This window comes from Oncorhynchus masou, chromosome 16 (genome assembly GCF_036934945.1).
Source record: "Oncorhynchus masou masou isolate Uvic2021 chromosome 16, UVic_Omas_1.1, whole genome shotgun sequence".
Taxonomy (NCBI): domain Eukaryota; kingdom Metazoa; phylum Chordata; class Actinopteri; order Salmoniformes; family Salmonidae; genus Oncorhynchus; species Oncorhynchus masou.
Window position 1 is genome coordinate 27,598,940 of NC_088227.1, and position 14,882 is coordinate 27,613,821.

Genomic DNA, 14,882 nt, shown 5'->3' on the forward strand with positions numbered 1-14,882 from the left:
ATTACTTCTAGTTAAATAAAGGTTCAATAAAAGTCTAGGCTACTGATTACAAATCAAATGAATCACAATTATTTAACAATAACAATTGCACAGCCATCGCCATCAACACTATGAAGTGTCCTGTGAAGACCTTGGCCAAATTGACAATTGAACAAGCTCTCCCTCAGTCTTTACAATAGGATTTGACAGTTCTCTGTTGTCCTACAAATTGATACCATCTGTGGCATCGGTGGTCCAAAGTGAGTGTCATATACACAGCCAACCAGTAGAGGGCACCCGCCGACCATGAACAAGACAGCCACAAAAAGGAACAAGGATCTTTGAATGCTGGGAAATGTATTTCATCATATAGCAGTTGAATAAAAAGTGATAAATGTATATCGCTATATACAGTCTTACGCATACATTGGATTCGTAATGAAAATTATTTTTGTCCGATGCCATTATTGTTTTAAAGTTTAATCTTCTGGAATGTTCTCGTCTATTCTCGGTTCTTAATCTTTACCCAGAAGCCCTGGTTCCCCACCGGTTTACCCATAGTTCATTACTTCGTTTCCTTTCTTCTGTCTCTTTAGCTTGTCCAAGATGTCGTTAATGGATGGAGCGTTAAACGTGTTCGGCACGAGAACGACCGGCGAGTCCGTTCGTTCTCAAAATGGTGAGCTATGTTGTTATCTCTTGGGTCGCAGTTTATGCCATTTGTGTTTTAATCGGTGTCTGCGGGAGAGTGGCGGACGGAGTTCAATGGTTAGCTAACTAGCACTCCGCAGCACGTGCGGGGGAAAAAAATGCGTCGTTTCGCCTCCCTTTTCTTAAATTTGCAAGATATCATGTTAATCAACTAGCTACCTAAGCATATTGTGTTGCCCACATTAGTATAAAAAGCTGTATAATAAATCAATATTAGCTACATTATCTAACAGTATATTATAGCTAATCCGTGCCAGTTAGGCTTGCTAAGTTGCTATATTAGCTAGCTAACGTTGGCTTACTAATACGCATATGTCATTGGCGTTAGGGAGTCGCTAACGCTATCAGCTACCTATCCCTGTGCGCAACATGATTTTTTTCCCCAAAAAAGAGTTCCTAGGCGTTTCCCATTTTAGTACCGTTCATTCATCCATCCCAGAATGAACGGCTATGCTGATGGGGGAGAGAGAACACTGTCATTGTCTTGACGGAGCGGCTGGCTTCGTCCACCCCTCCTAATAGAACTGACGGAACAATTTCAGTTTGAACAGTTTCGAGAATTGTGCTATTGTTTCTAGACTGGTGAACTTAATTGTTGGTAGTTATTTGTAATAGTTAACTAGCTAATACAGCTAGTGTAACGGTACTTTTTGTGACAAGGGAATCAGCTTTGATTGTGTGCCCACGTTTCTTCTGCAGTCATGGCCGCATCATCCATTGCCAACATCGTCAAGAGTTCCCTTGGCCCGGTCGGGCTGGACAAGATGTTGGTGGATGACATCGGGGTAAATACTTGTGGCCAATTATAGTCACCGCCGTCATTCTCATTGGATATGGCTTGTGTACCATTCAGATTGACGGAAGAAGTTCTTACAAATGCTCTAATGTTTAGGACGTGACTATCACCAACGATGGGGCTACCATCCTGAAGCTGCTGGAGGTGGAGCACCCAGCAGCCAAGGTGCTGTGTGAACTGGCTGAGCTGCAAGACAAGGAGGTTGGGGATGGGACAACTTCAGTGGTGAGTACTTCAACAGCTGCTCAGAACAAAGGTCAAGGGAAAGGTTGTCTGATATATTCCTACCCGAAAGATTTCAATTTGATCAAGTAAACATAATTTGGTGGAGGTTGGCCTGAACCTGCATAGTCACACTCATGGTTCAAATGACCTGCTTCCTGTTTTTAGTACCGCTCATCTGCTCTACCGATGTTCGGCTATGCTAACGGGATAGAGAGACTGTCCGTCATTGTCTGAAGGGGTTGGACGGCCTCCATTCCGCCACCTCTATATGAAATAACGGCACATTAATACACATATATTTATATATATATGTGTGTGATTCATATTCATTAAATAATCTTCCCTGGCTTATTCGTATTGTTCTTTCCTTTGTTTTAAAGGTGATCATTGCAGCAGAGCTGCTGAAGAGCGCAGATGAACTGGTGAAGCAGAAGATCCATCCAACTTCAGTCATCAGTGGATACCGCCTGGCCTGCAAGTAAGAATCATGCCACAGTCTATCCAATTTCCACACCATTATTTTGCATATTATCAGCCTTTTGAGATGCTTTTCCCCTCCACTCCTGGTTCATTACTTTGTTTACAAGGACAGGGTTGTTTGACTTTCTGTTGCCTGTTACCAGTCTCCAGAATGAATGTGTCAACCAAAGCATAAATTAACTCTAGTGGTTGTTTGGAATGAGTCACCTCTGGTTTCTTTCAATAAGATCATCTTCAATAATACACAACTGTAGCTAGCAATTGTAGCACTAATGTGTAAACAAATTGGGGGTTAACGAGAGCGGTGTTTCTGTGGATAGCGGAAGAGCATTTGTTGCTATTGACAGATCTGTTTGATTCTAATCTTCTGAAAGTTCTCCACTACAAGACTGAACTGTGAAATTCCTGGTTCTGTAAACGGAGCTCTTAATTTAAGGATTGGGCCCTTAAAATTATTATTTTTTAAATCTGCCAAAGATGACACTCATCTAACTGCCTGTAGTTCAGGGCCTGAAGCAAGAATATGCATATTCTTGATACCATTTGAAATTGAACACTTTGAAGTTTGTGGAAATGTGAAACGAGTGTAGAAGAATATAACACATCTGGTAAAAGATAATACAAAGAAGAAGAAAAACATGTGAGATCATATTATTTTTTTCTTCATCTTTTAAATGGAAGAGCAAGGCCATAATATCACTTAGGAGTCTATGTGCGTTTTATATTTTGGCCACTAGGTGGCATCCGTTTTAGACTGATCCAATGAACCATTGCATTGCTGTTCAAAATGTTGTATCACAGGAGGGGTTCAAACTGTAGAACCCAGGTCCTACATTTGAATATAAAAATTGATTTTATCAAACAAAACTATGCTACATTTTATCTATGGGACCCTCAGGATGACTGAATGTAAGTACATTATTTACCTTCAGAGGTGAATGTATCAAACCAGGTGACGTGATAGGTTTTTGTGCACTCTCCTCAAACAACAACATTAATTTTTCACTGTAATAGCTACGGTAATTTTGACAGTGCGTTTAGATTAACAAGAATTAAGCTTTCTACCCTCATAAGACATGTCTATGTCCTGGGAAATGTTCTTGTTACTTATGTTATGCTAATCACATTAGCGCACGTTGGCTACCTAGCGCTACGGACACACCGCTCCCGTAAAGGTTAAAATATATTTTATTCCCACCAGGGAGGCAGTACGCTACATCAATGAGAACCTGACCATCGCAACAGATGACCTGGGAAGGGAGTGTCTGGTCAACGCAGCCAAGACCTCCATGTCCTCCAAGATTATCGGAGTGTATCCTTTCTTCCTGCACACTGACTAACCTGAAACCTCCCCTTCCCATACACAGTACCAGTCAAAAGTTTGGGCACCTACTTTTTTTTTTTTTTACTATTCTACATTGTAGAATACTATTGAAGACATCCAAACTATGAAATAACACACATGGAATCATATAGTAACCAAAAAAAGTGTTAAACAAATCAAAATGTAGTTGATATTCTTCAAAGTAGCCACTCGTTGCCTTGACAGCTTTGTACACTCTTGACATTATCTCACTGTATATCTGTCATTTGCTTTAAAGGATCACATAAGTATGGCTGGGAATTGCTCATAAGATGTTATCACGATATTTGGATGCGGATATGATATGTATTGCAATTCTCACGATTTGTATTCCAAACAGTGTGTTGGCTGAAGAGACGAGAGCATAAAATAAGTTTTTATCAGTCATGAAAATAAGTGCAGGAAACATGTTGGTTTACTCTCATGATCCCACATTTTTGACTTCGATACCAGGTTTAGTATCACTATTTGATCCCAAAACGATACCACCTTTTTTTGTATTAACTATTCACAGAATGGCACTTGATCCAGACAGATCGACTTGGCTATTGCTCTGTTCAGCTATTGCTCTGTTCAGTCATTGGTTGTCTGAGTTCGATATCATTGCAGTTGGGAATTGTTTTTTCACTTTTTAGGCAGCCATGTATGCATTAATTACAACGGTAATGTATTTGAATGGTAAATCTCTTGATTAACTGGGTAAATCAACTCTATTCACAATACAGGTTAATGCAATAGGGGTGTGTGTGTATGCATTGAGTAATTGAGCTTGTTTTAGTTGATTTCATGGGGCTACAGATGACAAACAATCCCTTCCATTCAGGACTTATTTTATTGGGAATTGCTAAGAATGTTTTTTAAAGATTCAATCTCTTATGAAAGTGTGTGCTGTCTCTAAGAAATGTGACTTTATTCATGAGGCAGAATTTGGCTATGGAATCTAGTGGAAACCAGACTGTGAATGGGTTTTAGTGGCGAGGGAGACTACGTGAATTGATAACATTTTTGGTGACAGTCTGCTTTGAAATCAGCATTTTTTGCATTAGTTAGCATATCACAAAGTACTAGGGTAGGGAATTGATGTTTGCTTCAGCTGTAAGCTGGCAAGGAAATTTGGCCTACAATTAAAGCTGGAAGCTACCCATATCAAGTCTATTCACAATGTGTTTTGTCGTGTGTGTGTGTTATCCCTAATTACAGTTTCTGTGATGACAATCAAGTGTAGAGAATAATTTTATTATCTAAACTGCTGTGAAATGTATTTTTCATAACCAAAAATATTGTTTGAAGCTGGTATGCAAAAACTAAACTTAAGAACGGGAAGCTTAGAAATGGCCCACATGGAACAGATCTACCGCTTCTTGGACTTGCTTTCAATGAGTGACAGATTTATAACTTGCGTTTCTATGCATTTGGTCAGGTTACCTGAAAAGTTACATATTGTAGTTTTAAAAGGATGATGAGCAAGCTATAGGATTTTTATTTTTTAACCGTTTGGCGCAGGTACAGCTGACTTACAAATTGATAGTTGGAGTCAAAGTATCGACTAATACCATCCCAAATTATTTTGCGACATGTAACTATTTATTTTATTTCTAATGAAAGGTGTCTTGGGCGTCACGTCCTGGTAGCTTTGGTAGAGTTTCAGGCAGACTAGATGCCTAAGCATTGCATCAACCAATGGTTGCATGCCATTTCATCAACTGTGTAGTCATGCATCAGATTGCTATATATGTGGTTAGCTGATATGTTAACCTATCCAGGGTTTGTTGGATTTGGCATGCGTCTGCAATGTAGTTCGGCAGGAACTACCATTGAAAGCTGTGAAATCCTACTTCCGTCCTATAGAAAAGCTTGAATCCTTGACCGCTGACCGCCTCAGTGATGCAGATTTCTTTGCCAACATGGTGGTGGACGCTACTCTGGCAGTGAAGTTTGTGGATCAGAAGGGTGTGGCGAGGTACCCCATCAACTCCGTTAACGTGCTCAAAGCCCACGGACGCAGCCAGAAGGAGAGCTATCTTGTCAATGGATACGCACTCAATTGCACTGTAGGGTCTCAAGGTACATGTGTGAAACTTTGTTGATGGTGACTGCGCCAGTTCCGTAACAGTGCAACCATGAAATGACCATCTGATGCAATTGAGACTCCCATTTAAATTTGCTGCTATGCTTGTTCTTGTTGCGTACGCAGTGATACGCGTGGGAGACAGAAAGCTGGCTTTGAAAAGTAATGGTTGCGGTGCTTCTTGTATGAGCCGTGGCACTATTTTTCTGGCCACACATGCCACCATGACTAGATTTGCTTGTTAGGCAGATCTATATGATAAAGATTTTGTGTTAATTAATTTTTATTGTATAGGTTAATCCTGGCTTGGGACACTAGTAGGTTAATATTACAGATAGAAATGTCATGAATAGAGCAGCTGACATGATTCCTCATTCTCTGTCAGGCAGGTTTGCTCTTTGTAAAATAGATTTCCATTTGTACATTTAACATTCCCTGATCAGCAAGGGGAATCAGTAATTGTGTGGGGTCAGGTTTATCTTGACCAGGGTTAAGATTCTCTGTTGTTCAATGGCGTGATGACTGGGTCTGGTTCCCCTGTAGGCATGGTGAAGCGTTTGACCAACGCCAAGGTGGCGTGTCTGGACTTCAGCCTGCAGAAGACCAAGATGAAGATGGGAGTCCAGGTCCTAATCAATGACCCAGAGAAACTAGACCAGATCAGACAGAGGTACGTTGGACATGTCAAACAGAGGCTATTTGTACGAGACCTACTGTTTTAAATCAAGCCTTGCCACATGCATGACAACGTAAGACTATTCCCATTTAAATTTGCTGCTATACTTGTTCAGTGGTGTTAGCAGTGATACGCGTGGGAGAAATAATTCTGCCCCCGAGTTCAGGCTGCAGCTCTTCCCTGAGCTGTAATACGACTACTTTGGGCTGGACAACAGTTATTTTCTAAAGACAGGGTGATTTGTTCATGTCATCATGGCTTGTTGAGAGACGTACACAGGGTTTGTACAAGAGACACACAATGTCTTCATGTTGATTTTGCTGTTCCAGGGAGTCTGACATCACCAAAGAGAGGATTCAGAAGATTCTGGCGTCTGGTGCTAACGTCATCCTGACAACTGGGGGCATCGATGACATGTGCCTCAAGTACTTTGTGGACGTGGGAGCCATGGCTATCAGGAGGGTCCTCAAGCGGGACCTCAAACGCATCGCCAAGGCAACAGGAGGTAAGCTACAGGTTTTGTTTACCTTTTGATAAATGTCATAACCATTCAGGTCAACACAAGTTCTGAAACTGTTTTCTCTTTTTCAGTGAGTGATTGAAACTATTTTCTGAAAGCAACCATGTTTGTTTCCAGTTAGCTTGTTACCCAGAATTGAGTTGTTGTTTTTTGTCCCTCAGCCACCATCTGCCCATCCCTGTCTAACCTGGAGGGAGAGGAGACATTTGAGACAGCCATGTTGGGCCACTGTGAGGAGGTGGTGCAGGAGCGTGTGTGTGACGATGAGCTCATCCTGGTCAAGAAGTAAGAATAGGAACTGAAGTCTTATTCTCATCACTTCTTACTTATCTTTACCAATGTTTTGCTTTAGCACATTTATTTGTAACATTCTTTTCTCTCTATCCCCTGTTACTATTCACTTCTCCATCTTTTCCTTTTCTCCTCCCTTCTCTTAGTACCAAGGCCCGTACCTGCGCCTCCATCATCCTGCGTGGGGCCAATGACTTCATGTGTGATGAGATGGAACGGTCCCTGCATGATGCTCTGTGTGTGGTTAAGAGGGTGCTGGAGTCCAAGTCTGTTGTACCAGGAGGTGGTGCTGTGGAGGCAGCCCTGTCCATCTACCTGGAGAACTATGCCACTAGTATGGTAAAGAAATACACCTGGGAATCACTGCTTCTTTATTTCTGTCCTGATTGTTTAGATGGGATCAGAGGTATTGTTGCTTTTGAAACCCATCAAGTTTCATGGGTTTTCCCATATGGAAACAATACATTTTGTTTTCCATTTTTTTAAACCGAATTAAAGATGTGAAGTGTCCTAAATGATTGGGGGGGATATTGTTTTGTGTGATCTGTGAATGTCTTGTCCATTCCCAGGGTTCTCGTGAGCAGCTGGCCATAGCAGAGTTTGCCCGTTCCCTCCTGGTCATTCCCAAGACCCTGGCTGTGAACGCTGCTCAGGACTCCACTGACCTGGTCGCAAAGCTCCGAGCCTTCCACAACGAGGCCCAGGTCAACCCTGAACGCAAAAACCTCAAATGGTCAGTGTGCTACGTCACTAGATATGAATTTCAACATGCGTGTGTGTTGATGCCATTATGTAATGTTATTTTTTTTTAGACGTCATTGAGCTTGAGACTTGTTTGGTCAAGTTTTACTACAAGGATGCATAACATTCCCATTTTAAATTTGCTGCTATACCTGATCAGTGGTGTATGCAGTGATACGCGTGGGAGAAAGAATGCTGGCCCAGAGTGGAGACTGCAGTTTTCCCCTGAGCTGTAATGCCACTACTCTGGCCTGGACATTTTTAATGTCACAATGGTTTGTGTATTCTGCTTCGGTGTCAGTTCATCACAGCTTAACATGTTGTGAACCCAATGAGCTTCAGTTGTAGAAGTGCCAGCAGTTTACAATGCAGTAGCTCTGCATCCCAGCTTTCAAAACCTCTTCCTGGAGAGCTACCCTCCTGAAGGCTTTTGTTCCAACCCCAGTTGGAACTAACCTGATTCAGATTATCAACCAGCTCATTATTAGTCTGTTGCATTAGATTAGGGTTGGTAGCTCTCCAGGAACGGAGTTGGAGAGCCCAGCTCTACATTGGTGTGGCTGTGATGTGTTTCTCATTTGAAGTTATCTTCTCCCCTAAAGGATTGGTCTGGACCTGGTGAATGGTAAACCCAGGGACAACAAGCAGGCTGGTGTGTACGAGCCCACCATGGTGAAGACCAAGAGCCTCAAGTTTGCCACAGAGGCCGCCATCACTATCCTCCGTATCGATGACCTCATCAAGTTGTTCCCAGACCAGAAGGAGGGTGGGCCTTCGTACCAAGACGCCGTTGCATCAGGACAGATGGACGGGTAGACATTCCTGTATCCTGTAACTGGTTCTGGAATCTGCCCTGGGTTTCTTAGATCCCAAATGTGGTTCTGGTCCGCTTGGCTTTGTCTCTGTATTTATACATACAAGCTCTTGGCTGTTCCGTCATAGGTTGTGCACTCTGCTTGTTCCCATGTGGTAACCTGTAATCTGGGAAATGTAACTGATTCTGTTGGACACAAATAAACCCTGCTGGATTATTCTGGTCTGTATTATTATAAAACAAACATGTAGTTGTCATAGCAAATCAAACTACATCATTTTGAAAAAGCACAAGTTCAGTTCATCTATTCTGTATTGGAAAGTGGACAGGTAATAAACAGTACATTCATACCTACAACAGGATACTGCAAGATTACGCCGTGTTTGGGCACTTGTATATTTAAGGAAGGCTGCTGTCTTAAACCACGTTCTACAGTTCATAGAGCATTAAGGTACATTGCTGTAATTCCATGAGAGAACAGGACAAATAGGAAGGCTGCATTCTCATTAGGTTGGGTGTGAACAAGTCCAGTCATGTAAACCTTTGTTTAGCAGTTGATAGTTATTTGCTGATGGAAAAAAGACTAGCATATGTTGCCCAATGACTAGGTTCACACAGGCAAAGAAATTAGCATATGTATTGGAACGTATAAGGTTTAGAAGCTATGGAAAATGAAAGACCAGTATTGGATGGTCCACGAGACCGTTGCTGCTTTCTTCACCTAATTACATAATTTTCAGCACCGTGACAAATTAATTACCAATCAAATAACCACCACTCTTGCTGTAACAAGGTGTGTAATAAAGCATTCTAAACGTTCCCCTTAAGCCCAATAAGGTGATCCTGAATGCAGCATCGGTGTACTTGTATTTAGTCACACCCTTTCTACACACATGGCAATGCCCATCCCTCCCCCAATGCAGAGAGAAGCCACACCCCTCTGACCCCCAGTCCTCTGGAGCGCGTGCAGTAGGGTCACCAGAACCCGGCAGCCAGACATGCCTATGGGGTGTCCCAGGGAGATGGCACCTCCAGTCACATTCACCTGTATAGGGGAGAGAGACCAAAGATGTAGAATTCAACTGTTTGCCCCAAACAATAGTGTTGAAATAATGGTTCATCAAGTTACCTTATCTGGGTTGAGTCCAAGCTCTTTCACTACAGCGATGGACTGGGCAGCGAACGCTTCATTTATCTCAAACAGGTCCACTTGATCCAGCTGCCAACCGGCCTTTGCAACCTGGTAAAGAATCAGTGAACATTCTTTCAAATGAAAAGGATTATACACTAGTCATTCTAGAGTTATACACATCGGAACATTTGCTGATTGGTTCTCACCGCTTTCCTGATGGCTGGGATAGGCCCAGTTCCCATGATTGCCGGGTCAAGGCCGGCTTGAGCCCAGGAGGTGATTCTGGCCATTGGCTTGAGGCCTCGCTTCTGAGCTTCTGATTGGCTCATTAGAACAGTTGCTGCAGCTCCATCATTTATACCTGAGGGAATACATGGCAATTAATATAACACATTAAAAAAAACGTTTGGCGGTATGCAACTCTGTATCCCAACTGAAATATGTCAAGGTCATGACCATGTAGAATCTAGATCACTATGCCAGGAGAAACAGCAGACATAATGTAATTGGAATGGTCAACTGGTAACCTTCCAAAGGATAATTGAGTTGAGAGAGTTCAGTGACATCACAGTGCGTCAAGGATGAGTGCCCCCTGCGTACCTGACGCGTTGCCGGGGGTGACGGTGCCGCTGCCGTCCTTTAGGAAGCAGGGCCTGAGTTTAGTCATGGCTTCCATGTTGCTGCCATGGCGAGGAAACTCATCTGCTTTCACCTCCACTGGGCCTGAGGAGAGCGGAATGTTACAATATAGTTAACGAAACATCTACATTCGTAATAATCATTTAATTAAGCAGAGAAATAATAGGTGTTGGTCATCTAATTCACTTCTAAGGAATGGTGGTTAGCGATATAAGAACCATTGGGTCATGCACCCAGCCGTAAGTGATTTGAGCACACTTGAGGTCTCGGGGTTCATAAACCAGCACAACAAATTCCTTGCCTTTTCTGGACGGCACCATGACCGGAACAATCTCCTGATCGAAATGTCCTGCTTTCTGGGCAGCCTCGGTCCTGTTCTGGGATTGGACGGCAAACTGGTCCTGAGCCTCGCGACTCACACCCCACTGCTTAGCCACATTCTCAGCTACATCCAGAAAATGAAGACAATATTCCCTACTGGATTAAGACACCCCAATGTTCCTCCTTATTAAACTGAAAAATATCAGTTACATTGTGTAAGATGAATAAAGTTCATATTCAGTTAAGAGTCATTAACACAATGTTTAGCATATTTTCGTTTCTGTAATACACCTGATTTCCAGTGTTCTGTTTGTGACACAGGTTGATGGTCACTAGACCATGAATTAAATTCATATCTGTTGATAGTGATTGATGCCAAACAGGAGGTACAAGGACCCGAGGACACCGATTCTGTGAAACACTGATTCTGTAGCAGCTAACAACATCAATGTGTTTTGACTTCCTACAAGCCTCTCGGCTGGTGTTTAGGTAACACTTGGTGCCGTCTGATTAGAATATAAAGGGCCTGTCTCCAAAAGGCCAGCTAGACATTTTCTCTGCTTTGGTGCAACCGGATTGATATGTGATTAATATTATCAGCGACTGCTCTCCTTTTGTTTCACCTGGAATCTCCCATTACACATTGATAGCAATAACTCTTAACTCTGGTCCTCGGACCTGTGATGCCCATGTGGTAGCAGTGGAAAGCATCAGTCAGTCCATCAGCGATGATAGAATCCTGCATGGTGGTGTCGCCCATCTTTACTCCAGCCCGCATCTGCACTGTGTGGGGAGCCTGGGGGTCAAAGGGGAAAGAGTAATTGCCGATTAATGGGGACATTTGGTAGAATGGTATTGATTTCACCCCATCTTTCTCTCACTTACACCCCCCTTCCTCTCTCGCCTTCTCTCCATCATCTCTCATATCCCTCCTTCTCCCTCCATCTTACCCGGCTCATGCTCTCCATGCCTCCAGCCACCACCACGGTTGACTCTCCAGTCTGGATGGACTGAACGCCCAGACACACTGCCTTCAGCCCAGATCCACACACCATCTGGCAGCTCCAGGCAGGCACTGGGTAGGGGATACCTGCCGCAACACTGGCCTGACGAGCTGGGTTCTGCCCATGACCTGGGGAGGGGAGGAGATTAGAGGAAAGGATTGGGAGCGTGAGAAGTGAATGATTGCAAGAGAGAGATCAGAGGCTTAGAATGGCTCGTACACTAGTTCAGTGGTTCCCAACCAGGGGTACGAAACTCAGCAAAAAAAGAAACGTCATCTCACTGTCAACTGTGTTTATTTTCAGCAAACTTAACATGTAAATATGTGTATGAACATAACATGATTCAACAACTGAGACATAAACTGAACAAGTTCCACAGATAGACTAACGTAAATTGAATAATGTGTCCCTGAACAAAGTGTGGGTCAAAATCAAAAGTAACAGTCAGTATCTGGTGTGGCCACCAGCTGCATTAAGTACTGCAGTGCATATCCTCCTCATGGACTGCACCAGATTTGCCAGTTCTTGCTGTGAGATGTTACCTCACTCTTCCACCAAGGCACCTGCAAGTTCCCGGACATTTCTGTGGGGAATGGCCCTAGCCCTCACCCAATCAATGGGATTGAGATCCGGGCTCTTCGTTGGCCATTGGCAGAACACTGACATTCCTGTCTTAGGCGTCTCACAGTATGGACATTGCAATTTATTGCCCAGGCCACATCTGCAGTCCTCATGCCTCCTTGCAGCACGCCTAAGGAACGTTCACACAGATGAGCAGGGACCCTGGGAATCTTTCTTTTGGTGTTTTTCAGAGTCAGTAGTAAGGCCTCTTTAGTGTCCTAAGTTTACATAACTGACCTTTAGTTGCCTACTGTCTGTAAGCTGTTAGTGTCTTAATGACCGTTCCACAGGTGCATGTTCATTCATTGGTTATGGTTCATTGAACAAGCATGGGAAACAGTGTTTAAACACTTTACAATGAAGATCTGTGAAGTTATTTGAATTTGTACAAATTATATTTGAAAGACAGGGTCCTGATAAAGGGAAGTTCCTTTTTTTGCTGAGTTTAGAACCCCTGGGGGTACTCGACCCATCCACAGGGGCCATGTTGAAGATGCACATGAGGGGATACTTTAGGGGAACTCCGGGCAGTGCAAAAATCCATTGGTGGTCAGTAACCGAAAAAGGTTGGGAACCACTGCACTTAAATTTGTCATTTAGGAGACACTCTAATCCAGAGCAATTTACAGTAGTGAGAGCATACATTTTTGAACTTTATCATACTGGTCCCCTGTGGCAATCAAACCCACAACCCTGGTGTTGCAAGCACCATGCTCTACCAACTGAGCCACATGGAACTATTAACTAAGTAGCTAGCAGATCAGCGCTGATAAACAGCTATAATAAACAGACTGGGTTCCGTTCCAGATGGTCTTTACCTGCTGTCAGAACGTGCCCCATGATGACCTCAGACACCACCTCAGGTTTAAGGTTGGCTCTCTTCAGGACATCCTTGATCACCACAGAGCACAGATCTTGGAGGGGCACGGTTGACAGAGAACCATTGAAAGACCCTGTGAAACAGAAGAATAAAGTTGAGAAATAACGTTATATTCAGTATCCACAAAAAGAGCAGGGCATTGATTGCTTTATAACGGGTAGCTGGGTTTTGAGAAATGCACTTGGCCATTAGTACTGATTCCATGGTGTGACAGCACTCTCCCACTGCATTACATCAGACAACAAGATAACAGACATTATCATCAACAAATGTATTGATTGATTAAAGGTTGCAAAGACACCGTCCAACTAAAATACGCCCAACCCCATTCGGTTTGATCTCCAGCCTATCGCCAATACTGTAGCTGCGGGTCCATGGTACTATGACCAACAGCCAATCGCTGTTTCGAGAATCTGGGCAGAGGGTGGGGCAACCAATCAAGGTTCAGCATAAGCGAACCATTGAAAATCCTGGTCAGGAGGTAGCTCGCGACAATGAACGACAGTAATGGTCTGTTCAATTCATAGGTTCAAAAACATTAAAACATGTTGTTGAACAAATAAGAACATTGTCAAAACCAGGACTGGAAAAATGTGCACGATCGTTCAAGGAACGTCAGCATCGCTACAAAACCAATCTCGTGTGATAAGGAAATGCAACAAATAAATATACATACAGGCAATTCTTATTGATACAGGTAGCCAGCTATGTTGAAAAATATTGCCTTAGTGTGGAATCAGACAGATTCAGAACTTATTTACCAATGGGGGTCCTTGCAGCAGAAACGATGACAACAGACTCAGTGTTCATATTGACAGCTAGCTGGTAAATCTTCAGATGTCTTCCGTGTTAGAGTGGCCGGCTTGCTATCTGTCTGAAACACTGAACTTGTAAATGGACTCAAGCATGTTGATTCATTTGAATGACAAAAGAGATCCTCCTTGGGAAACCAGCACGAAGATCCCTGGCAGTAGCAGGGACAGATATTTGACGAAAGCACCACCCAATGGCTAGGAGGACTTCAGACATGATTTTGGCAGCCACACAGGCTGTGAAGCAATGTCTGACTGGAGCTCAGTCTGTACACCATGCTGACATCAATGGCGTACCACACACCCCCTGATGCCAGCATGGTGTAGACAGACATTGCTTTCCCCAGATAGCATATGCTCACGTCATAAACCATGGAAAAACAAATTCGAATTACAGGAAATTAGCTATAAAACTGCAACATTTTCTCTCAGCCTCATGGCAAAATGTGTAGAATAGCAGAACATCTGTTTTGAAAATGCAAAAATCCCAGCCACATGACATTTTTTTAGAATAGCTAAAAAACTGCACATTTTTCTCTTTGCTCCATGACAAAATGGTTAGAATTGTAGGAAGTTAGCTGTAGCTTCTCTGCTTCCCTACAATACAGGAAAGTGTACAAAACATTATGACCACCTACTCTTTCCATGCGACTGACCAGACGAAAGATATGACCCCTTATTGATGTCACCTGTTAAATCCACTTCAGTCAGTGTAGATGAAGGGGAGGAAACAGGTTAAAGGAGAATTAAGCCTCAAGAAAAATTATGGATTGTGTGTGTGCCATTCAGAGGGTGTATGAGCAAGACAA

The 14,882-nt window shown here is 43.0% G+C and overlaps 2 protein-coding genes and 1 non-coding gene across 3 annotated transcripts; 2 read left to right on the forward strand and 1 right to left on the reverse strand.

Moving 5' to 3' along the window:
- Positions 1-528: 528 nt before the first annotated feature.
- On the forward strand, positions 529-8,881 carry tcp1 (t-complex 1). Its single transcript, XM_064991374.1, has 12 exons — positions 529-658; positions 1,390-1,475; positions 1,583-1,711; positions 2,092-2,189; positions 3,393-3,503; positions 5,437-5,618; positions 6,166-6,292; positions 6,628-6,803; positions 6,980-7,103; positions 7,256-7,448; positions 7,679-7,842; positions 8,453-8,881. The coding sequence occupies exons 1-12, from the start codon at positions 586-588 to the stop codon at positions 8,664-8,666; spliced, it is 1,677 nt and encodes a 558-aa protein (XP_064847446.1). The 5' UTR covers positions 529-585; the 3' UTR covers positions 8,667-8,881.
- Positions 1,094-1,232, forward strand: LOC135558036 (small nucleolar RNA SNORA29). The gene has a single exon (XR_010458298.1). It is a non-coding gene; the product is annotated as a small nucleolar RNA SNORA29 (small nucleolar RNA).
- A 77-nt stretch (positions 8,882-8,958) lies between the features above and the next one.
- On the reverse strand, positions 8,959-14,221 carry acat2 (acetyl-CoA acetyltransferase 2). Its single transcript, XM_064991375.1, has 9 exons — positions 14,023-14,221; positions 13,200-13,334; positions 11,707-11,888; positions 11,435-11,552; positions 10,737-10,880; positions 10,397-10,519; positions 10,003-10,157; positions 9,794-9,904; positions 8,959-9,709 (listed from the first exon to the last, which is right to left on the reverse strand). The coding sequence occupies exons 1-9, from the start codon at positions 14,069-14,071 to the stop codon at positions 9,539-9,541; spliced, it is 1,188 nt and encodes a 395-aa protein (XP_064847447.1). The 5' UTR covers positions 14,072-14,221; the 3' UTR covers positions 8,959-9,538.
- Between the last annotated feature and the right edge of the window lie 661 nt (positions 14,222-14,882).

Coding starts and splice junctions, on each gene's coding strand:
- acat2 (XM_064991375.1), bottom strand. CDS start 14,071: ATGAACACTGAGTCTGTTGTCATCGTTTCTGCTGCAAGGACCCCCATT. Junction 11,553..11,706: donor GCATGGAGAGCATGAGCCGG/GTAAGATGGAGG, acceptor TTTGACCCCCAG/GCTCCCCACACAGTGCAGAT. Junction 9,905..10,002: donor TCCCAGCCATCAGGAAAGCG/GTGAGAACCAAT, acceptor ATTCTTTACCAG/GTTGCAAAGGCCGGTTGGCA.
- tcp1 (XM_064991374.1), top strand. CDS start 586: ATGTCGTTAATGGATGGAGCGTTAAACGTGTTCGGCACGAGAACGACC. Junction 2,190..3,392: donor GGATACCGCCTGGCCTGCAA/GTAAGAATCATG, acceptor TATTCCCACCAG/GGAGGCAGTACGCTACATCA. Junction 6,804..6,979: donor CATCGCCAAGGCAACAGGAG/GTAAGCTACAGG, acceptor TTTGTCCCTCAG/CCACCATCTGCCCATCCCTG.